The sequence below is a fragment of the Hordeum vulgare genome, chromosome 6H, assembly GCF_904849725.1.
Source record: "Hordeum vulgare subsp. vulgare chromosome 6H, MorexV3_pseudomolecules_assembly, whole genome shotgun sequence".
NCBI classification, from domain to species: Eukaryota; Viridiplantae; Streptophyta; class Magnoliopsida; order Poales; family Poaceae; genus Hordeum; species Hordeum vulgare.
The window spans coordinates 520,758,710-520,782,588 of record NC_058523.1 but is presented as its reverse complement, the minus strand read 5'-3'; the positions used below and the strand labels follow the sequence as shown (position 1 = coordinate 520,782,588).

Below are 23,879 nucleotides of genomic sequence, written 5' to 3'. Positions count from 1 at the left end.
CACGCGGCACTGGATATTCTGAATGCAGCTCGCACATGACACATGACGCACCGCCGTTGCTCCACATGTGTGTGTGGAGAACTCGAGTCCTCCTCCCAGAGGCATTTCTGTCGGTGCGGCGGAAGGATTCACATTCACTCGTCTCGTCTGCATGCATGATTTTTACGGCGGGGGCCAAACGATGGGCGTCAGGAAGGCATCACCCGGGGTTGGTGATTGGTGATTTGTGCTTGGGCTCCGGCAGCTGCTAGCGCGACGACAACTACGAAGGTCCAAGACACCGGAGAGCGTGCTCATGTGAGCCCAACCTTTATTCGGTGAAGTCCACACTTGCTCGCTCACTCATGCATCGACAAAAAAAGAAAAGAAAAGAGACCACTCATGACCCGCGTGGACCTTTGGGCATATTCAGCAGGCCTGGGATCACGGCGCTCCTTCGCGTCAATAGATTCAGACGATGGCATGTCACATCTGCTGGCCGGCCCCGTGTACACGTAGCTGCATTTGCAGCGCGAGATCATTTCCACGCGGCGTATCCGTCGTTTCTTTGGGCAGCGCAAGATTTTCACACCGCGTATTGGGTTCAGTGAACATCCCTATGGGTGATTGTCAAGGAGGTGGCGATGTTCTTTGCTCTCACTGTCACTGGGAACCATGCCTTGGCTAGATCTTTGCACTGTTGCATCCGTGTATCTTCATCTACCAACCCCACATGGATATGTATGCCCCGCCGCCTGCGAACGTGACGCAACGCCACCTTATCTCCATGTGCAGACTGGACTGCCTAGTAGTTGTACGTGACAATGGAGAGGAAGAAAGAAAGAACAGATGGGATCTGAGAGCACAAGGAATTCAAAAGGCGATCGAGCTAATCATTTTTTCCCAGCTGAAAACGTCCTGCTCTGCGAGAGATTCTTCTCCAGCAGTCAGGGTAATGCGGAAGCAGGAAGAGGAACAAAATCATGTGTTCCAATAATGCCGACGTTGTCTTTCAAAATAATAATAATGCTTGTGTGTGCAATGTATCAGCGTGCTGCTGTTATTTAGTAAAAGTTCCACTGTAAGAACTAGGCACTTGGGATAGGAGAACTTTAAACAGAACCATTGCTGATTCACTGAACAAAGAAAATGTACTCACTCATATACTTACAAAATTCTTGTTCAGTAGCCGAAGCATATGCACAAAACTACTCTACTGTACAACCTACCAACATATTACATTACATCACACTACAAAGGATAAACAACAGATTCCGCTAATGTACACTTGCAGTCGCACTGCTTTTGCTTCGCTAGTTGTTGCCCTCTGCCTCTATCTGTACAGAGGGGATGCGTCCAATTAGGGTCACTTGATGAAACATTACAAGACGTTGATGTATGAGACCTGTACATGACCGTTGTAAGCTCCTTGTGGATGTCCATGAGTGGAGCTCCACCTGTTATCTCGTCTCAACCTTTTAAACTCTCTTCGAATTAGCTAATTACTTGATATGTTAATCTGGTAACTCCACAGTCATCTCGTCTTAGTTTTCCTTTGCTGCACAAACAAACATGGGACAGCAAATTCAGATACTACTTTCAATTTCAATACACGTTTCCTTGTTAGTTTTAACGAGGAATGCAGATGTCGAAATAAACAGGAATAGGATGATCCAGTGATAAAGCACATTTATAGAGAAAAGGCAAGCGCAATCACACTTGGTTCTACACAAAAATAGGTCTTTTTATTCAATCACCACAGTACAGTCAAATCAATTGACTTGCTTATAGAGCTACAACATAATTATAGATTAGTTTAGGACAGATTGACACCTTTATATGCAGGGAAAACACTCGTTAAAAAACAGTAAAAGATAGTCTACGGTAGATTGGCTGTTCTGGAAACTGGTTGTCCCATGTTACTTACAATTTAACACCGCCAACGAGTATTCCAATTTTCTTCTGAAAACTGGGTGGATGTTATTCATCATAAGCTGAAGGGCCAAATCCATGTGGGAGTTTGTGCCATTCTCTAGGCAATATGTAATTGCCGGAATGACTGTTTTTAACAGATCTCTATTCCAAATTTCTTGCAGGTTACGTACAGGGCTACGGCTTTAATCCGTATGCATGCATCACTACAACATGGTGTGCAGGCGCTTATGGCCTCTGGGTGCAGCCAGCTGGAATTGGTTGCACAGGGTTTTATTCAACCAGTTTGGTTGGTGATCCTCTCATAGATCATGTGGACGAGCTCTGTAATCTCAGGATAGACCAGATGTGGTCGTGGTTTCTTTTTTTTCCTTTTTTTTTTTTTTTGGAACTCAGTGACTTAAACTTGATTCATGTTTAGTAATATAGCAGAGGCCAGGGTAATCCCGTTATCGAAAAAAAGATTTGCTATTTTGGAATGAACTATGTATTGTATTCAAATGTCCAAGAGTATCATAACAAAATGAATAGTGTCGGTTCTCAGGGTTGTTCTTTCTCCTGAGAAGTATTTCATTTCCTAAGTTCAGAAACACCATTGATTGAAGACAAACGCCAAACATAAGTATAAAATGCAAGTACTTACAGGATGATCTTGACTAGTATACTTCTGAGGTCCTTCACAAGAGGAGGTATGCCGCGTTCCATTTAAGGCGCGGGATAGGCGCCGGAGAAGAACTTCTATGTGATTGTAAATGCTGCAGCATGTAGTCACAATTAGCACATAGCACTCATGGAGGCATAATGTGAGCTAGACTACACAATTTTAAAATTTCCATTGGCCAGACATGCCAAATAAGCCGGTTTGAAAAAAAAAAAGAACTCTTAACAGAAAAGCACAGTTGTTGTCATCATTCAGATTTTTCGACTTCTGTTTGTCTGATTTGCAAATACTACCTCTGCATACAAGCGGAAAGGAAAATTACCTGAGCCGATGCCTATTGCACGTTGAAAAGAAGGCAACAAAACCATACAAAATGCTCCGAACCGCACGGAAAATCTAAAACAAGAGCCACCGTGAGTTGCATAATATACTACTTGATTTTTTTTTACTAGGCATGTAAACAAATTTATGCTACCTGGTACAGAAGATCTTTCCAGAGTGATCCCCAAATGGTACTTTCAGATGTAAGCGCAGGTGCCCTGGATGCAGAACCAACTTGATACAACGAACTTAATGTTGACCAGGTCTGCCTTAAAGCATCAACAATATCATCAAAGAAGTCTGCTACAAAACTTGCTAGCGCAATGACAAGTCGGAAAGGTGCGGCTAGTATCTCTCCGACGAACCAAATTACAGGGTACAAGATTGAATTGGCTGCAGTAAATAAAATGTTAGTAAGTCATCAGAACAAAACACAAAGGGAAAAAGAAACAGATCATTTGGGAGATTACAGTAACCATACCAATATTAAACATTGTGCTGAAGATAAACCAAAATGGCCACATGATCATCTGAACTGTATTAATAATCGCACTGCATGATGTCTCCATCACTACCATTGCAGCTGAACTGAGATATTCAACTGTTTCAGCACACACGTTCCATAATGGCAGGGTAAATTCAAGAACCTCTAACAGTGGCCCCATAACTGGCTTTGTTAATACACTAAGAACAGACTTAGTAGCGCGTACAATCTTAAGAGACCATGTAAAAGCCTGTTGGAAATTATTCAGAAAAAGCATGGTTCCGAGATACTTAAGCCTTGAGATCATTTCCCATGTCTCTATCCAATCAAACAAAGGGCCAAATAATCTAGAGGCAGTTGCCTTCAACATTGGGACATTCTTGTAGAGGTCATAAAATCCTATAAGAACAGTAATTAATGACATCAAGACGTATAATGCTCTGGCTAGAGGACACATCCATGGGCGATATATCTTGCAGAACACTGGATATGACTGAAGAAAAATGACCCATGAAGGAAGACCATACTCAAGTAATGTTAAGAGCCTCACATCAGACAGTATAACTTCCTTTAGTCTGAATGGCAGATCATGATCATTGAATCGGAACAAGATCAGCACATCCTTGTATGTGCTAGGCTCCACCAGTGGCTTGCCACTGTCATCATCACTGCAACATGATGAAGATGAATATGATGAATATCTCGGTGAGGTCACAAATTCTGAGTATGGTTCTTCAGACATATCACTTCCAGCATCAGATCTTATTATCCTTCTTCTCTTGTATGGTCCAGAGCAAGGTGGCGGGGTGTATGATGAGCTTGTGAAACTTGACGACACCCTAACACAATCTCCAGAATCATCACCATCGCTCTTTGCACTCTCAGTGTCCCATAATTCAGGTGTTAAGTCATCTAGGGCATCATAAAATACATCACCTGTAACAGCAAGCATATATAAGCAGGTTGTACCAGCAGGCAAGAATAACACATCTCAGAAGTTCAAACTTTTACCTTTAGGAGAGATGCTATTTAAATAATCTTGTAAGAGCTGACACTCTGAGTAATTCCCTGAGAACCAAGAAGTGATTAAAGATGAAGCTTGATTGACACTATCGAATTCCCATCTCTTCATTATTTTAGCTTCAACCACCATTGATGTATCAGTCTACAGCAGATGAGGGAAAATAAGCATGGGCTATCCGTTTAAAGCCATCAATATGATATTTATTGTAAACTATTAACATTAAACAACAATACCTGAAGCTCATTCAAATAATTAATGCCACGCACGTCAGCCCAGTCTACCTCAAAAATTATAAAACCATATAATGTCCGATGCAGCTCCCTATTCAGCAGGCGAGAATCCTTCAATTTATTCACTTGAAGCTTCTTTTTCCGCATGGTATCATCGATCAGAGTATACCATTTGGATGATTGATTCCACACATGTGGAGCAGATGTTGGGAATTCTGAAAATACAAGCTTATTTCCAGCTTCATCTCTCTTTCTCCTAGTTCTAGTGTTTGCGAAAGGAGAAAATCTTGACTGGAGCACAAAATAGCAACAGTAAACAAGAGTTATCAGGAGCAATTACGTGAGATTATGAGTATATATGGTTATAATATCAATTAAAGAGGCACTGGTGCATAAGAGAGTAAAGTGGACCTTGGTAACCATCAATTGCCACAGGTGAGCAGGTTTCGTATTCTGGTCTAGCAACCATGGACGGTTGTCAAGGAATATCAGGAACTTCTTGGTATCGGGGCACAAAAAGATAGTGAGCTCTGCAAGATATGACTGTAAATCCCTGCATATGGACAAAAGAAACCGTTATTCTAGTATGCCTGACTAATGAAGAGCACTGCAAATGAAAATCCAAATTTACTAATGCATTATCGTCAGGATAGTAGAAGATACTGTGTAGAAAAAGCAGAAGAAAGAATAGCTTGTAAGTCGCGTGACCCGTGAACACCATACGCCTCTTAAATATTTTAAAACAGCAAAAACCTTATGGATTTTTCTTTTCATATGGCATAATTTGCACGCAATTTCCTCCTTTAGGATTCAGTGTGCCATGGCATCCAGTTCCTGCATTTTACCTATTCATGTGTTCTGGAAGTCACATGAATCAGAAGAAGCTAAGATTTAACCTTTCTTCTCTCTGATATGTGTTTAGCCCAAAAGTGCAAACTAGGAAGAATATGCCGCAACAGGGGCACACTCATCAATCTGAAGTGAAGAAGGTGACAGGCAAGTAAGAAGCCTAAAATAAAATCCTAAATGATGTTGCAGAGATCACAGGTACTGCAGTTTGACTGAGCTATAAGTGTGTGCCACATCCCTGAATGCAGGCAGAATGAAAGGTGATCGAAGGTGAACTATCGAACAACTTCAGTGCTGCATATTAATCTTATGTATTAACACCTTCCCTTTGTTAGGCAATTTTGTCCATCAACCGCTTTATATGGCAAAAATTACCAGCAACCGGTTTCCTTTCTACTCCCTCTGTACCATAATAATTGTAGTTGGGGAGAACTAGTTTAGTTCTTCCCAACTACAATTATTACGGTATGGAGGTAGTACATGACTACATTGTCACTGTTTTACACTATCCAATAAGAAAATAAATGTTGAACTGAAGGACAGTACAGAATGAAACATCAACATCAGACAATTCAGCTACCCCACTCCTAATTTGGGATATTTCTTGTCTGTTTGTTCGAAATTTCTTCGTCCCCGCAAGCCAAACAAGTACTACTACTTTGAGATTCTTGCCATCTTCCCTGCCGCTAGGAACTGTTACAACGAAAGGTGAACTGTGCCCACTATTGTAATTGAATGATTTTTTCCCCTTTACCACACAAACAGCATATGTATTCCAGTACAGCGCCAGCGCACTACATTTTTTTTACTGAACACAGACATTTCACAAATGAAATTTGCTCAAACCAATCTCCATTCCGCCGCAATGTTCATTCTATCAAACCAGCAGCGACAGAGCAAGAAATTTCCACCGCAAGACCACAAACTCCGCATACATTCCTTTCCACATGACTAAATTATCACTGTTTTACTTTACCCTATCCAAATCAGAATAAGAAAGTAAATGCTAGCCAGAAGGACAGTACCGAATGAAACATCAACATCAGACAATTCAGCTACCCAACTCCTAATTTGGGATATTTCTTTGTCTGTTTCTTAAGAACTACTATATGTTGGAACTTTCTCACCCCCGCAGACCAAACAAATACTACTACTCTGGGATTCTTGCCATCTTCCATGCCGCCAGGAACTGTTGCAACGAAAGATGAACTGTGGGCACCAATGTAACTGAATGAAACCTTTTCCCTTTGCCTCCATATGGTGTTATACTACCCACACAAACAGCATGTTCCAGTACAGCACAAGAGCGCTACATTTTTGTGACTGAACACAGACATTAACAGATGAAATTTGCTCAAATCAATCTCCATTCCACCGAAATGCTCATGCCAACCGAACCAGCAGAAGCAGAGCAAGGAATTTCCACCGCAAGATCACAAGCTCCGCAAGCATTTCCCCAGCCCAATGAACCCCCCAATCCCCCAAGAAACGAAACGTACCCGATTTGCAAGCTGGTGAGCGGGAAGAAATGCCGCCTGGCGCCGCCGCCCATGTCCCCCTGCACCGCGCACGCAAGAGCGCGCCAGAATTCCCACATCAGAAGGCAGATCAGAGTCAGAGGGCAGGCGGCCCGGACCCGGAGTCGAGGCATCGAATCGAACAGAATCGGCGGAGGGAGAGAGCTCTGCCCCCCTTGAAATATACCTGCGCGGAGGTCAGAGCCTCGGAGCCGTCATCCCGTGCCGACGTGGCCGCGCTTGTCCGCATGCGGAGGTGGCCAGGCCAGCGTTAATGGCAGCTCCCAGAGTCTAAAGACGCCGTCCACCCTACCCTGTCGCCTCCCCCCTCTTCCCTCCCCCCCTACGCGACCCGAATCGCCAACGGCCTCCTCCTCCTCCTTAAATAGCGCCAGGAGTAGGCGCGCTCCGCCGGCGTCCGTCTGCCGGCGATGGATCCCGGCGCGGCCGTGCGCGGGGAGCTAGCCAACCATCCGACGACGCACGCGGCGCGGTATCTTCTGGCGTGAGCCTCCCCTCCCCTCCCTCTCCCCCTCTGGGCGAAACCGACTCTGGCCATGTGGGGGCGCGACGGTTCGGAAGATATCCAGCGTCTCGGTGACGCGTGGGCCCAGGGCCGCGGGCCCGCCCCGGCTCAGGTGCGATGCCGGATGGATTGGCGCGAGCTCGCACGAAAACCGCGTGGCCGACCGACACGTGGGGCCCGCCGACGCGTGCTCCCACACGGCAGCCTCCTGCTGCAGCTGCCGTCGTCACAGCCGCTTGCCCCGCGAGGAAGCAAACGGAGCGCGACCCCCCCCCCCGATGGCGCGTGGGCCCGCCGTGGCGGCGCCCCCACATGTCGGCGAACGTTCCGATGAGCCCCCGGGATCCTCCGCGCAGCTGCGTGGGACGGCCGGGGATGTGTGCGTGGACGCGTGGCGAGTGGTCTGGATGTGGACGGGGAGCTCGATGGGGTGACGTGGTGGTGGGCGTTCGGACAGGCGCACCGGAATTGCGAATGCGAGAGGGGGACACGCGCGATGGGGAGAGCGAGCGTGGGAGTGACGCCTCGGGCGCCGTGTGATTAAGTGGTTTTGTTATTGCGGCAGATAATTATTGCTTGGCCCTGAAGCAGTCAATGGGCGTGGGCCAGTTTTGGCAAAGCAATAAAGCTCGCCAGACGGCAGCACCCCTCTACTCTACTTGTAGCCGTAGCTGCGGAGGCTATCACCATGGGAGAGTAAAGCTCGGTAGCGGCACCAAAATTAGCACCGACGTTTTATTTGCTTGTTGTCTGTCTCTATCGGTGGCTTTGTGGTCAAGACTTGAGAGTTGGAAAGACTTGATCAGCATGCCGTAAGGACGGAGCTTCGAAATCTTAGGACACAATCGTATGAGAATTCTTCGCACGTTACGAGGCATGCTACACCATCAAATGGTATGTACCCGAAACAAGTTAGAAGATGCTGCTGCAATTGTCTAGATGGTAGTTCAAAAGAAGGTGCTGCTGCTCAGTGCTCACAAAAATCCCGCCTAGAGTGACAACACTGGATTTTTCTTTCTTTTTCTTTTTTGAGAAATACTTTTTCTTTCTTTTTCTTGCAACGGAACAGCATATCCATCCACGATGCTCTAGAAAAAAAAAGTAGGCCGATATTACCCACTCAAAGGATAGGCCGAGATGTCCATATCCCGCTGAATTGGGCCGTTAGCAGGACGGGCCAGGAGCACTCGAGCTAACGGACTGTTTGCGGAATGATCCAGAAGCAGAATAAACTGGCGACGAGCCCAACCTGTCTGCCTGCCCGCGCACGCCCAACGTACGGCCCGGCCCGGCCCACCCAACGAAAATTAACTCAACGTTCCTCCTCCATATAACTCGGTTTCGCCGCTAAATACCCCTCTCGCCTTGCCGGCAATCGAAAACGCTCCCCCGCTCTTGCTCGCTCGCTCTCACCACCCACCCCACCCCCCCGCCCCGCCCCGCCCCGCCGAGGCCTCAATCGGCTCTCGCGTCGACCCTCGAGGGTTCCACCCTGCCTGCCACGCGGGGCCACCCTCCCAGCCGCAGCGCGTCGCGAGGGGGGCTCGCTCGAAACCCTAGCCGCCGCCCGCAATGTCTCGCCGCGGCCGCGAGGAGGAGGACGAGGAGGTAGAGGAGGTAGAGGAGGAGGAGGGGAGGGGCGGCAGGAGGTCGCGCGGCGGCGGGGGCAAGGGCTCGGGCGTCGCGAGCTTCATCGACGACGCGGCCAGCGAGGACAAGGACGAGGACGACGACGACGAGGAGGAGGAGGAGGAGGAAGAGGATGACGACGAGGACGAGGACTACGAGGGCGGCCGCGGCGGCCGGCCCAGCAAGAGGAAGCGCTCGATCCTCATCGACGACATGGCGCAGGTCGACGACGACGACGAGGAGGAAGATGAGGATGAGTACGAGGAAGGTGAGTGGCCCGCTGGCCCTATCGGCCGTACGCCGGCGTCTTATTCTCCTCTTAACCGTCGTTAGGTTAAATTTCTGCTACCCGAATTCGACGGAGCCGGTCCCAATTTCGTGTAGGTTTATGCTTTTTCCGCGTCGTTGGTCCTGTAGCATTTCTGGATGGTCGAGGGTTTCCGTGACTGCTGATGCTAGTTCCTTCTCTGGAGCTCTTGATTAATTAGCCTGGACCATGCCTGCGTTTGGGAGTCATTACCCCTGTTAGAAATGGCGAGGGTGCTTAGTTGCGTTGCTTGATCGTCATTCTGGCTCAAATTACATTCTATTGTCACTTCATTGTTGTCTAGGTTCGATAATTGGTATGCTGGTTTAGTTGCATTAGACGGCAATGTTTTATGGAAAGCCTCTTATGTTCCTGTTGTGAACCATCAGTGGACTTTAGTGCGAATTATGTTAATTTCGGAACTTTGTCATAAATGGAAGATATTAGGGCATCTCCAATAGTATGTTGGTTAGCTTGTTGGTAAAATATGTCATGTCATCAACCAACACCTTAACATACAACTACTCCAATGGGTAGTATCTAGTTTGCTCAATAAGATGTAAGGTAATAAATAAGGTGCTCTCTCATTCTACATTGGAGCTTGTGCAAAGGTGTTGGTTAATTTACATACAACATTCCTCTCTTTCCTCATTTATTGCTTGACACATCATCAAAAATCTTATGTGTCAAAATTACCAACAACTATCTTACAACCATTGAAGATGCCCTTATGGAGTGAAGGACCAAAGTCCATGTTCCATCAAGACTTATCAATTCCTGCCACTTAGGGCTAAACCTACCCAGGATATACCTTGGAAATTGTTGTTACAATCAACTGTCTGGCTCTTTCCAAACCCACATTGTCATCATGATGATGGACAGAATCATATCCTCCAGAATCAAGAGTTTTGGTTTCGATGCCCAGATGGTACTTTTTGATAGACTCTTGTTACTTCAGGATCAATTTAACCATTATGTTACTTAAGATTGGATGGTGCAGAATTTGGTGTTTAATCGATTATCAACTGCAGTTTTTTTATGGATGTATACTCTTGCCATTGGTCCTGAGTATGTTCACATGGATGTTTATTTCTGCCGTTCAAGTATAACATATTTTTACTTTCCCTTTCGGATTAAAATTTTTCCGTGCTTGCCTATTTGTGAGTTGAGTTGCGTAGTATGCAAAAGCAAGACTATTTGTGTTAATGACGTGACTTACGCTCCTTTGCTTCTCGGCAGGTTTTATTGATGATGATGCTCGGGCTGATAATCCTGATGAGGATGTGCAAAGGGGTTCTAGACGTCATTTCAATCCAAATCCAATGGATGATGCAGACGATATGGAGAACTTGGCGGAGATGTTAAAATGGAAATATAGAACGCAATCACACTCTTATTATGATGAAGAGGGTCTAACCGAGGTTGAACAGCAAGCTCTCCTGCCATCAGTGAAGGATCCAAAGCTCTGGATGGTGAAATGTGCGGTAGGTTGCAAGTTCTAGAAAAATTAAGCTCTCGCCTCTGCTCTGCTATTTGTTCATCGTACCATTTGAATCTCATTGTTGTTCTAATTTTGACTTCAGATTGGACATGAGCGTGAGACAGCCATTTGTCTAATGCAAAAGTTCATTGATAGGCAAGACCTCCAGATTAAGTCCGCCGTTGCATTGGAACACCTAAAGAATTACATTTATGTTGAAGCAGAGAAAGAAGCCCATGTCAAGGAGGTAACCAGTGCGTAAATGGACATTCTAGTCTTCTTGATAAGGGATGTTAACTAAACTTCATTGCAGGCTTGCAAAGGTCTGCGGAACATCTTTTCTTCAGCAAAAATACTTCTGGTTCCTACAAAAGAAATGACTGATGTTCTCTCTGTCAAGAGCAAGTCTGCTGATCTTTCAAGAGATACATGGATCCGGTTGAAGCTTGGTATATATAAAGGGGATCTTGCTAAGGTATGGTCATCGTTGTTTCCCTGTTTGTTGTTAGTATATATATTTTTCAATTGCTCAGTTATTTATTTTGATTACCCCCAGGTTGTTGATGTTGATGATGTGCTCCAAAAGGTTACTGTGAAGCTCATTCCTAGATTAGATTTACAGGCTTTGACAGATAAATTGGTAAGTTATGCTAGTTGCCATTCATCATGATTTTCTACTTGTCACCTTTCAACACAACATATACGCTTTTATCAGTGGGTTGAGCTCATTGACATGCCATTTTATATATAGTACTTCAAGTTTGGGTTCTCTTTCCCATATGATTCACAAGTTCCATGCACTGCTGTGTCCAAAAATGGAATTAGTAGCTTTTAACTTATTGCAGGACCTCTTAATTATCAATCTATCTTCTTGGTAGAATGCGTGTTTCTACTTTGTATTGTGCTTGCTTATTGGATGACTTAGCATGATATGGTTTTTGTATTGTCAGAAAGGTCTTAAGGTTGCAAAGAAGAAATCATTTGTTCCACCGCCAAGGTTATTTAGTACCGACGAGGCAAGGTGCTTAATGCTTTTCATCCCTTCGCTATCAAATGGTAGTTCGGTTTTATTTATTTATCTTCTCCTCTTTTTTCTAACTTAAATGAACACAGGGAGATGAACATTCCTGTAGAACGGAGGAGAGATAGAGATTCTGGGGAATACTTTGAGATGGTTGGTGGTTTAAAATTTGAAGATGGTTTCTTGCGCAAAAAAGTCTCGATAAAATCAATCAGCACACAGAACGTTACACCATCACTTGATGAATTGGAAAAATTCGGGAGAGTTGGTGATGACGTGAATGAGGATGTGGCTAGATTGTCCACACTCAACAGGAAGAAGGGACATTTTATTAAAGGCGATGCTGTAGTTGTTGTTAAAGGTGATCTCAAGGACTTGAGGGGCTATGTGGAGAAAGTAGAGGATTCTATTGTTCACATCCGACCAAAACAACCTGGTCTTCCGGTAATTACTTGCAGTGAATTTATTATACTACTATCAGTTGGACTAGAAAAAGTTTAAACATTTCTTTGTAACATGCAGAAAACACTTGCCTTCAGTGAGAAAGATCTCTGCAAATATTTCAATCCCGGCGATCATGTAAAAGTGGTTTTTGGTGTTCAAGAAGGTGTGACAGGCATGGTAGTTAAAGTGGAAGGACATGTCTTGACCATTTTATCTGACACGAGCAAAGAACATGTGAGCAATTGTTGGTACACCTGTGCATCTATTGGAAATTGCTTTGTTTAAACATATGTTTTAGTATGTTTAACTCTTTTTTTGTGACTGCAGATCCGTGTGTTTGCAGATCATGTTGTGGAGAGTTCTGAGGTCACGACGGGGCTTACCAGAATTGGTGATTATGAATTGCATGATCTTGTCCTTCTTGAGTAAGCCCAGAATTTTTAGTGAGGTTGCTACCCATCATGTCTAACGGCTACGAAACAACTTATCCCTTTTCTTCACTTTTCAGCAATTTATCATTTGGTGTGATTGTAAGGGTGGAAAGCGAAGCATTTCAGGCAAGCAGAACTATCTAAATATTCATCTGACTGATTATCTTGTACGTACAGTTTTATGGATTAACCCTGCTGTATAATTAGGTTCTCAAAGGAGTGCCTGATAAACCTGAAGTGGTGCTTGTGAAACTGAGAGAAATAAAATACAAACTCGATCGGCGTGTATCTGTGAAAGATTGCAAGAATAACACAGTGTCGACTAAGGATATTGTCAGGGTCATTGAGGGGAGATGCAAGGTGTGTACAGTTTTGCCTGTTATCTAGTGTTAATTATTTCTGTCATAATATATATTTATTCCATTATCTCAATTTAATCTTAATCTTCTTATCAGAGGCTAACAAACATTTATTTTTCTGTTCACATTAGGGAAAGCAAGGACCTGTGGAACATATACACAAAGGGATATGTTTTATACATGACCGCCACCACCTTGAACATTCAGGCTTTATCTGTGCAAAAGCACAATCTTGTGTCCTTGTTGGGGGATCGGTTGTCAACAGCAGCAGGATGGTCTGTGCTTGATTATCTCAATTAAATTTTGTTGGTACCTAGAACATCCCATCATATCTTCAGTTTACTTGTTTCTGCAGGGTGTAGATACAGCAGATCCACGGCTTGGTGCTTTTAGATCTCCAGCAAGGATCTTGCAATCTCCTGGAGGGCTCCCGCCGAGAGGACCTTACATGAATTGTATGAATATTGATAGTTTGGACGCTCCTTATCTCTGCCATTAGTTTTTAGTCAGCTGCATTTTTTGCGAAGACTACTTGCACTACTTTATGCTGATTTAATAATTCACTCCCCTCCTATTTAACACAGCTGGTGGAAGGTTTGGAGGGGGTGGTCGTGGTGGCAGAGGGCATGATGCCTTGGTCAGTAGATGCATCAAAATTAAATCTGGTCCCTACAAAGGATATCGAGGCCATGTTAAAGAAGTGAATGGTGCACTTGTGCGTGTGGAGCTTGATTCACTTATGAAGATTGTCACAGGTGAATAATTTTTGTCACAATTGTTGTTGTCGGTCTACTGTTGACGACTAACCTTGCTGCAAACATATAGTTAAGAGAGAGGATCTTGCTGACACAGCTAATGTTGCAACACCATTCCGGTAAATTTCTTTTTGATCAACCATATTTTTAATAAGCTGTTTGGTACCATTTTCTCATTTGCTGACCAGTTGTATCGGCAGTGAATCTCGTTATTCATTGGGCAGTGAAACACCTATGCACCCATCTCGAACACCATTGTATCCTATTCAAACTCCAATGCGAGAACCTGGAGGTGCGCTTACTTACATTCTTTGTTACGGTTCAATTTGAGATTACCTAGATCACTTTTTCTTTGTACAAGATGCACTTACGCCATTTTGGACATAGGTGTAGCGAGCATTCAACAACATGCAACTTTGACTGCTAATTTCTATCACATATGTTGCCAAGACGTTTTATTATAGTATTGTATCACACACTATCTACAGCGGCTTCTAATTTCCATGAACTTGAAATTACATACATTTAGAGAAGGAGGGAAATACTATAGTTGCACCTACATCAAAATAATTCTTGTGTTCTCCGTACTTGAAGTTGAATAGTCATTATATTGCCACGTGGGTTCTCTTGCGCCATTCACTCATTTGATCTGTAAATCATTTTGGTTCTATTTGTTCATTTTAGCCCTCTCCTGTTCAGGTGCCTATCACATCGCCTATTTCTGTGTCATTCATTGCATTGTACCATGTACTGTTTCTTATTCCCCTTTTCCATGGTAACAAGTTGTTTGAATTTGCGCAGCGACACCAATCTGTGATGGATCGCAAACTCCTATGCATAATCAAGCCTGGGCACCAATGAGTCCACCGAGGTTGGTATACTTCTTTTTTGGAGAATAAATTGGTTATACTTAGGCTTGCAAAATTGAAATCCTGAAATTTAGAATAAATTAGCTTCTGATGTTTTGTGTATCCTGCTCCATAGTGGAACTATTTCAAATTTGTCTGTTGTGAAGTGGAGTGTTGAAACGTTACTGGAATTAATTGTGTTGGTCTGTTTGGTCGCTGATTTTGTTAATTATGACCAGGGATAACCAGGAAGATGGAAATCGTGGCACTTGGGGCGCTTGGGGGAGCAGTCCAGCTTACCAGGTTCCATGTGCTTCTTGTTAACTTTGAAGATTGTTTATCTTTGTGTTGGCTACTGAAATGTATTGTTTCTACACCGTGTGAAATTTTCAGCCAGGAACTCCCGTAACTAGGCCATTTGATGCCCCCACTCCTGGATCAGGATGGGAAAATACCTCTGGAACTGGCTTTGGTGATGCTCCATTCAACGCTCCAACACCTGGTTCTCAACCAATGACCCCAATTCCCGCCTCTTATTTGCCTGGAACCCCTGGTGGCCAGCCAATGACCCCAGGAAATGCTGGAATGGATGTAATGTCTCCAATGATAGGTTTGCCCTTTCATCTACAACTGGGATTGGATTGAAACTAGGACTTTGGGTGCACATCTGTGAATACCTTTTGCCAAATGCTTTCAGGAGATGAGTGCGGCAGTAATTGGATCTTGCCAGATGTTTTGGTCAGTGTGTCCAGAGGAGAGGGTTCCACCAATGGTGTGGTGAAGGAAGCACTCCTGGTATGTAATGTTCATTTGTGGCGGTTACAAGCGCATGCAGAAGCTGTTTCTCCACATGTTTTTTTTGTGGGGTTCTTTTGCTGTGATAACATTTCCGGAATCTAAACTTGCAGGATGGATCTTACCGTGTCGCACTTGGGTCATCAGGCAGTGGGGATGAAGTAACAGCTCTTCCAGACGAGCTCGAGATCATCAGGCCGAAGAAGAGCGACAGGGTCAAGATAATGAATGGCGCCATGCGTGGAGTTATAGGAAGACTGATAGGAGTCGACGGGTCTGATGTGATTGTCCGGGTGGAAGGGTCGCTTGAATTGAAAATAGTAGACCTGGGGATTCTGGGCAAACTAGCAACTTGAGATAGCTGTTAACCTGTTAGTGTTATCTGAACTGTCCTAGGCCACAAAATTAGAAAGAAAAATAGGTGTTTTTGGTCAACTTAGCATTTTAGATCGCTCTAACATGTCAGATTGATTATTCTTAATCCCACTTGTTCAGTATATGTGAATTAGTGGACCATGATGTAGATATTCCCAGGTTCTGCCCGGAGATATACTCGGAATGCTTGATCTTTATGATCCTGACATGACACATCATCCCGTTTTATCTTTCTGCACTTTGTATTCTTATTTGAACTTTTACGATTGGGATTTTGCTCATATGGTCTGCTCCAAGAGCAACTCCAACTGGCCGACTCAAATGGATGGCGATTTTGTCCGTTTTTCGTTCGTTTGGGTCGTTCGCTGGCTCTGTGTTCGTCTGGTCTATGATTTGGATCGACAGCGTGTCAACGCGTCGATCCATATTTGTCTGCGTGGCCGGATAGCCGTTGGTTACAAACATTTTATATTTTTTTCAAAAGCAAATGAAATAGCATAGTTTCATAACCAAAATGAAATATAGTGAAGTTTTACAAGCCCAATAAAAATTGAATTGTCTAAAAGATGTTGCCAACATGGTCCTACATACGCTCAACCAAATCATCTTGCAACTGGATATAAGTTTCTCAATCATGCATTTCATGATGAAGTTGGGTGAACTGTGTACTCCGTAAGCAAGTATCCGGATAGTTGCAGTGCATTTCTAATAAGATGAGAAACCAATCTTTTCAATGGCATCATCTTTGCACTCAAAGTAGTCATCGTATCCAACCACCCTCTCAAATCCGGTTGAAAACATGCCTAGCCATACGGAAACGACGTCGGAATTTCTAATGTTTGAACAGCAGATTGCGTGTGTCAAAGTAGTCCTTTCATAGAAGGAAATGACCGCTCTCTCGGTTGCGATTCAGCGCTGGAACATGCCTAGGAATCGAGCCCCGGAACAACGACTGTTGCCTATTAAGGTGGTCATGGACCAACACGGCAAGCAGCATCTCCTCATCGTCGGATGAGGATTCGTCGGAGTCGCACAGAACATTATGGAAAAAGAACTCGTCGTCGCAGTCCATTTTGTACCTTGAGGCAAAACTGTCGAACAACTTGCGGGCGTGGACGACAAAGCTGGCCGGCGACGGTGGATTGGGGTCGGGAAGCTGCGGTGGCCAGGCGGCGATACGGCCGACGGCATGGGTAGGCGCTGGGCAGGTACGGGGGGAGGCGTCGGAAGTGGGCGGCGGCGACGACGATGGGCTGGGGGCGAAGCGAGGGCTAGCCGTCGACGCTGTCGGTTATGAACGAAGACACTTACGAAGAGGCAAGGAATCGTAGAAGAAGGACAAATACACCAAGAACAGATCAAGAAGAAGACATCAAGCTCATGTTGGTGAATGGGTTTCTGGCTCCGAGTCTGAGAACCAATCCGAGAGAAGCTACCACTCCAACTCCGACTGTAGTTAAGATGAAGGTGTTGCCGGCATTGCACTTGTTTCCTCCAACTCCTACGACTTATTTGATTCACCAAATGAAGGGTTCGGAAACTACTTCATGACTGAAGGCCCTAAGGTATCAGACCCCGAGTATCTTAATATCAATAGTGATGATGATCACTTGTTAGGAGAAGATTACTTGCTCTTTGATAAAACTAGTAATTGCACTGAAAATGAACTTGCTAATCATCATGCTAGTCAAGAGAAATCGAGTGATGACGATAAGAAAGAAATTGAACGACTAACTAAAGAATTAAACACTCTTAAGTTAGCTCATGAAACTACTCTAGAAGATCATAGAGAGCTTGCAAGAACTCATGAGAAGCTACGCTTCGAGAAGCTCAATTTGGAGCAAGAGCATGAGTTCCTAAAAGCGATCAATGATGATCTTCGAAAGAAGAGTTCTTATCTAGCCAAACGATTACTCTTGTCTACTTTTGTTCCCCAAATTAAACCTAAGAACACTAGTAACAAAGGCAAGGAAGTTTCTTCATCTAGTAACAACAATGCTAAAGCTAAATCTAATGGTGTTGTTGCTAGTAGCTCTCTTGATTCCACTAACGATTCTCTTAGACAAGTTACACTTGAGCAAGAAAACGATTTATTGAAGGGATTATAGAGAGAGGTGTCTTCAAGAGTATTACCGGAAGTAAGCAATTTGAGGAAATTGTGCGCAAGCAAGGAGGATATCGAAAGAAACAAGGTGTTGGCTACTTCAACGTCAACGGAGATGATTGGGAAGAAGGTACATATCCCACTCCTAAGTTTGTTCCTCAAGAGGAGAAGTATGGTCCTACTCCTCCCAAGGGAACAAGCTCACAAGATGACCTTCTACCACAAGACCACAAGGGCAAGGGAAAGCTTCAAGAGGACATTGACTTATTTGAAGAGGAACCCCAAGTCAAGGTCAAGTGGATTCCCAAGGACACTTCTAGCATTACATCATTTAGTGCTACCACAACTCCAAGCATCCCCATCAAGTTGATGTGGATTCCCAAGAGGAAGAACTAGAAAGTTCTTGAGGGGTGATTCCGGCAATGAAATTCACTCTCATTCATTTTGGCAAGAACTATATGCAATCAACCTCAACCATATGCATTAGTTCAAGGAGTCACACATTCCCTCAAAGGTAAGCAAGGAATAAGGTAATTAATGCATCTTCGGACATCATCCCATTTGTTGGAAATATTCCCTAGAGGCAATAATAAAGTTGTTATTATTATATTTCCAGTTCATGATAATTGTCTATTATTCATGCTATAATTGTATTAACCAGAAACCGTAATACATGTGTGAATATATAGATCACAATGTGTCCCTAGTGAGCCTCTAGTTGGCTAGCTCGTTAATCAATGGATGATCATGGTTTCTTGATCATGGACGTTGGATGTCATTGATAATGGGATCACATCATTGGGGAATGATGTGATGGACAAGACCCAATCCTAAGCATAGCACTAGATCGTGTTGTTAGTCTGCTAAAGCTTTTCTAATGTCAAGTATCATTTCCTTAGACCGTGAGATTGTGAAACTCCCGGATACCGTAGGAGTGCTTTGGGTGTACCAAACGTCACAACGTAACCGGATAATTATAAAGGTGCACTACAGGTATCTCCGAAAGTGTCTGTTGGGTTGTATGAATCGAGATCGGGATTTGTCACTCCGTGTGACGGAGAGGTATCTCTCGGCCCACTTGGTAATCCATCATCATATTGAGCTCAGTGTGACTAAGGAGTTAGTCACGGGATGATGTTTTACGCAACGAGTAAAGAGACTTGCCGGTAACGAGATTGAACAAGGTATAGGGATACCGACGATCGAATATTGGGCAAGTATTACGAGTAGACAAAGGGGATTGCATACGTGATTGATTGAATCCTTGACATCGTGGTTCATCCGATGAGATCATCGTGGAACATGTGGGAACCAACATGGATATCCAGACCCTGCTGTTGGTTATTGGCCATAGAGATGTCTCGGTCATGTCTGCATGTCTCCCGAACCCGTAGGGTCTACACACTTTAGGTTCGACGATGCTAGAGTTGTAAAGAGAATGGTATGTGGTTACCGAAGATTGTTCGGAGTACCGGATGAGATCCTGACGTCACAAGGAGCTCCGGAATGGTCTGGTGGTAAAGATTGATATATAGGAAGTCCTGTTTTGGTTGTCGGAAAAGTTTCGTGCTCATCGGTAGTGTACCGGGAGTGCCGGGAGGGTGTCGGAGGACCCCCGGGAGGGGTGTAACGACCAAAGAGGTGCATGGGCTGTTAGAGGAGGTGGACCAGCCCTTATTGGGCTGGCCAAGGCCTTCCCTAAATGTTGGAAATATGCCCTAGAGGCAATAATAAATTAGTTATTATTATATTTCTTAGTTCATGATAATCGTTTATTATCCATGCTATAATTGTATTGATTGGAAATACAATACTTGTGTGGATACATAGACAAAACACTGTCCCTAGTAAGCCTCTAGTTGACTAGCTCGTTGATCAAAGATGGTCAAGGTTTCCTGGCCATAGGCAAGTGTTGTCACTTGATAACGGGATCACATCATTAGGAGAATCATGTGATGGACTAGACCCAAACTAATAGACGTAGCATGTTGATCGTGTCATTTTGTTGCTACTGTTTTCTGCGTGTCAAGTATTTGTTCCTATGACCATGAGATCATATAACTCACGGACACCGGAGGAATGCTTTGTGTGTATCAAACGTCGCAACGTAACTGGGTGACTATAAAGATGCTCTACAGGTATCTCCGAAGGTGTTCGTTGAGTTAGTATGGATCGAGACTGGGATTTGTCACTCCGTGTGACGGAGAGGTATCTCGGGGCCCACTCGGTAATACAACATCACACACAAGCCTTGCAAGCAATGTAACTTAATGTAAGTTTCGGGATCTTGTATTACGGAACGAGTAAAGAGACTTGCCGGTAAACGAGATTGAAATAGGTATGCGGATACTGACGATCGAATCTCGGGCAAGTAACATACCGAAGAACAAAGGGAATGACATACGGGATTATATGAATCCTTGGCACTGAGGTTCAAACGATAAGATCTTCGTAGAATATGTAGGATCCAATATGGGCATGCAGGTCCCGCTATTGGATATTGTCCGAGGAGTCTCTTGGTCATGTCTACATAGTTCTCGAACCCGCAGGATCTGCACACTTAAGGTTCGACGTTGTTTTATGCGTATTTGAGTTATATGGTTGGTTACCGAATGTTGTTCGGAGTCCCGGATGAGATCACGGACGTCACGAGGGTTTCCGGAATGGTCCGGAAACGAAGATTGATATATAGGATGACCTCATTTGATTACCGGAAGGTTTTCGGAGTTACCGGGAATGTACCGGGAATGACGAATGGGTTCCGGGAGTTCACCGGGGGGGGGGGGGGGGGGCAACCCACCCCGGGGAAGCCCATAGGCCATAAGGGTGGCGCATCAGCCCTTAGTGGGCTGGTGGGACAGCCCAAAAGGGCCCTATGCGCCATACAAAGAAAAATCAAAGAGAAAAAAAAGGGAGGTGGGAAGGAAGGGAAGGACTCCCACCCACCAAACCAAGTCCAACTCGGTTTGGGGGGGGGAGTCTTCCCCCCTTGGCTCGGCCGACCCCCTTGGGGCTCCTTGAGCCCCAAGGCAAGGTCCCCTCCCTCCCACCTATATATACGGAGGTTTTAGGGCTGATTTGAGACGACTTTTCCACGGCAGCCCGACCACATACCTCCACGGTTTTTCCTCTAGATCGCGTTTCTGCGGAGCTCGGGCGGAGCCCTGTTGAGACAAGGTCATCACCAACCTCCGAAGCGCCGTCACGCTGCCGGAGAACTCTTCTACCTCTCCGTCTCTCTTGCTGGATCAAGAAGGCCGAGATCATCGTCGAGCTGTACGTGTGCTGAACGCGGAGGTGCCGTCCGTTCGGCACTAGATCGTGGGACTGATCGCGGGATTGTTCGCGGGGCGGATCGAGGGACGTGAGGACGTTCCACTACATCAACCGCGTTCACTAACGCTTCTGCTGTACAGTCTACAAGGGTACGTAGATCACTCATCCCCTCTCGTAGATGGACATCACCATGATAGGTCTTCGTGCGCGTAGGAAATTTTTTGTTTCCCATGCGACGTTCCCCAACAGTGGCATCATGAGCTAGGTTCATGCGTAGATGTATTCTCGAGTAGAACACAAAATTTTTTGTGGGCGGTGATGTGCGTGTTGCTGCCCTCCTTAGTCTTTTCTTGATTCCGCGGTATTGGTGGATCGAAGCGGCTCGGACCGACATTACTCGTACGCTTACGAGAGACTGGTTTCATCGCTACGAGTAACTCAGTTGCTCAAAGATGACTGGCGGGTGTCAGTTTCTCCAACTTTAGTTGAATCAGAATTGACCGAGGAGGTCCTTGGATGAGGTTAAATAGCAACTCATATATCTCCGTTGTGGTGTTTGCGTAAGTAAGATGCGATCCTACTAGATACCCATGGTCACCACGTAAAACTTGCAACAACAAAATTAGAGGACGTCTAACTTGTTTTTGCAGGGTATGCTTGTGATGTGATATGGCCAACGATGTGATGTGATATATTGGATGTATGAGATGATCATGTTGTAATAGTTAATATCGACTTGCACGTCGATGGTACGGCAACCGGCATGAGCCATAGGGTTGTCTTTATAACTAACTTTTGTGCTTGCAGATGCGTTTACTATTTTGCTAGGATGTAGCTTTAGTAGTAATAGCATGAGTAGCACGACAACCCCGATGGCGACACGTTGATGGAGATCATGGTGTGACGTCGGTGACAAGATGATCGTGCCGGTGCTTTGGTGATGGAGATCAAGAAGCACGTGATGATGGCCATATCATGTCACCTATGAATTGCATGTGATGTTAATCCTTTTATGCACCTTATTTTGCTTAGAACGACGGTAGCATTATGAGGTGATCTCTCACTAAAATTTCAAGACGAAATTGTGTTCTCCCCGACTGTGCACCGTTGCTACAGTTCGTCGTTTCGAGACACCACGTGATGATCGGGTGTGATAGACTCAACGTTCACATACAACGGGTGCAAAACAGTTGCGCACGCGGAACACTCGGGGTTAAGCTTGACGAGCCTAGCATGTGCAGACATGGCCTCGGAACACATGAGACCGAAAGGTCGAGCATGAATCATATAGTTGATATGATTAGCATAGAGATGCTTACCACTGAAGCTATTCTCGACTCACGTGATGATCGGACTTGAGATAGTGGATTTGGATCATGTACCACTCAAATGACTAGAGAGATGTACTTTTTGAGTGGGAGTTCTTAAGTAATATGATTAATTGAACTAATTGTCATGAACATAGTCTAATGGTCTTTGCGAATTACGATGTAGCTTGCGCTATAGCTCTACTGTTTTTATATGTTCCTAGAGGAAATTTAGTTGAAAGTTGATAGTAGCAAACTTTGCAGACTAAGTCTGTAAAACCGAGGATTGTCCTCGTTGCTGCGTAGAAGGCTTATGTCCTTAATGCACCACTCGGTGTGCTGCACCTCGAGCGTCGTCTGTGGATGCTGTGAACATCTGACATACACGTTTCTGATGACTAGGCGATAGTTTAGTACAAAATACTTAATGGCTTAGAAGCAAGGCACCGAAGACGTTTTGAAACGTCACGGAACATAAGTGATGTTCTAAAGAGATGAAATTGTGATTTCATGCTCGTGCCCTTGTTGAGAGGTACGAGACCTCCGACAAGATTCTTTGTCCACAAAGTAAAGGAGAAAAGCTCAATCGTTGAGCGTGTGCTCAGATTGTCTGAGTACGACAATCACTTGAATCAAGTGGGAGTTAATCTTCCAAATGAGATAGTGATGGTTCTCCAAAGTCACTGCCACCAAGCTGTGAGAGCTTCGTGATGAACTATAACATATCATGGATACATACAATGATCCTTGAGCGATTCGCGATGTTTGACACTGCGAAAGTAGAAATCAAGAAGGAGCATCAATAGTTGATGGTTTGTAAAACCACTAAGTTTCAAGAACGGCAAGGGCTAGAAGGGATACTTCGTGAAACGGCAAAACAGTTGCTGCACTAATGAAGAGACCCAAGATTAAACCCAAACCGGAGACTAAGTGCTTCTGTAATGAGGGGAACAGTCACTGAGGCGGAGCAACTCTAGATACTTGGTAGATAAGAAGCTGGCAAAAGTCGAAAGAAGTATATTTGATATACATGATGTTGATGTGTACTTTACTAGTACTCCTAGTAGCATGAGGGTATTGGATACCGGTTCGGTTGCTAAGTGATTAGTAACACGAAATGAAAGCTACGGCATAAATGGAGACTAGCTAAAGGCGAGGTGACGATACGTGTTGGAAGTGTTTCCAAGGTTGATATGATCAAACGTCGTACGCTCCCTCTACCATC

The 23,879-nt window shown here is 44.7% G+C and overlaps 2 protein-coding genes across 3 annotated transcripts; one reads left to right on the top strand and one right to left on the bottom strand.

The window, feature by feature from the left end:
* Nucleotides 1-1,090: 1,090 nt before the first annotated feature.
* Nucleotides 1,091-7,550, bottom strand: LOC123401475. The gene is made up of 10 exons (XM_045095299.1): nucleotides 7,185-7,550; nucleotides 6,980-7,038; nucleotides 5,043-5,184; nucleotides 4,635-4,922; nucleotides 4,389-4,542; nucleotides 3,375-4,313; nucleotides 3,048-3,286; nucleotides 2,895-2,968; nucleotides 2,555-2,666; nucleotides 1,091-1,537 (listed from the first exon to the last, which is right to left on the bottom strand). Exons 1-10 carry the CDS (start codon nucleotides 7,245-7,247, stop codon nucleotides 1,514-1,516), a joined length of 2,094 nt encoding a protein of 697 aa, XP_044951234.1. The 5' UTR covers nucleotides 7,248-7,550; the 3' UTR covers nucleotides 1,091-1,513.
* A 1,530-nt stretch (nucleotides 7,551-9,080) lies between these two features.
* LOC123403094 (putative transcription elongation factor SPT5 homolog 1) lies at nucleotides 9,081-16,178 on the top strand. 2 transcript variants are annotated; one of them, XM_045097064.1, is made up of 21 exons: nucleotides 9,081-9,420; nucleotides 10,699-10,943; nucleotides 11,043-11,186; nucleotides 11,253-11,414; nucleotides 11,496-11,579; nucleotides 11,890-11,960; nucleotides 12,053-12,404; nucleotides 12,483-12,638; nucleotides 12,732-12,829; nucleotides 12,913-12,961; nucleotides 13,043-13,195; nucleotides 13,326-13,469; nucleotides 13,550-13,649; nucleotides 13,779-13,949; nucleotides 14,020-14,068; nucleotides 14,174-14,241; nucleotides 14,751-14,820; nucleotides 15,037-15,100; nucleotides 15,191-15,407; nucleotides 15,495-15,592; nucleotides 15,706-16,178. In XM_045097064.1, exons 1-21 carry the CDS (start codon nucleotides 9,096-9,098, stop codon nucleotides 15,946-15,948), a joined length of 3,063 nt encoding a protein of 1,020 aa, XP_044952999.1. In that variant the 5' UTR covers nucleotides 9,081-9,095; the 3' UTR covers nucleotides 15,949-16,178. The 2 variants fall into 2 exon arrangements, with proteins under 2 accessions (XP_044952999.1, XP_044952998.1); XM_045097063.1 differs by having other exon boundaries at nucleotides 14,150-14,241.
* Nucleotides 16,179-23,879: the final 7,701 nt, after the last annotated feature.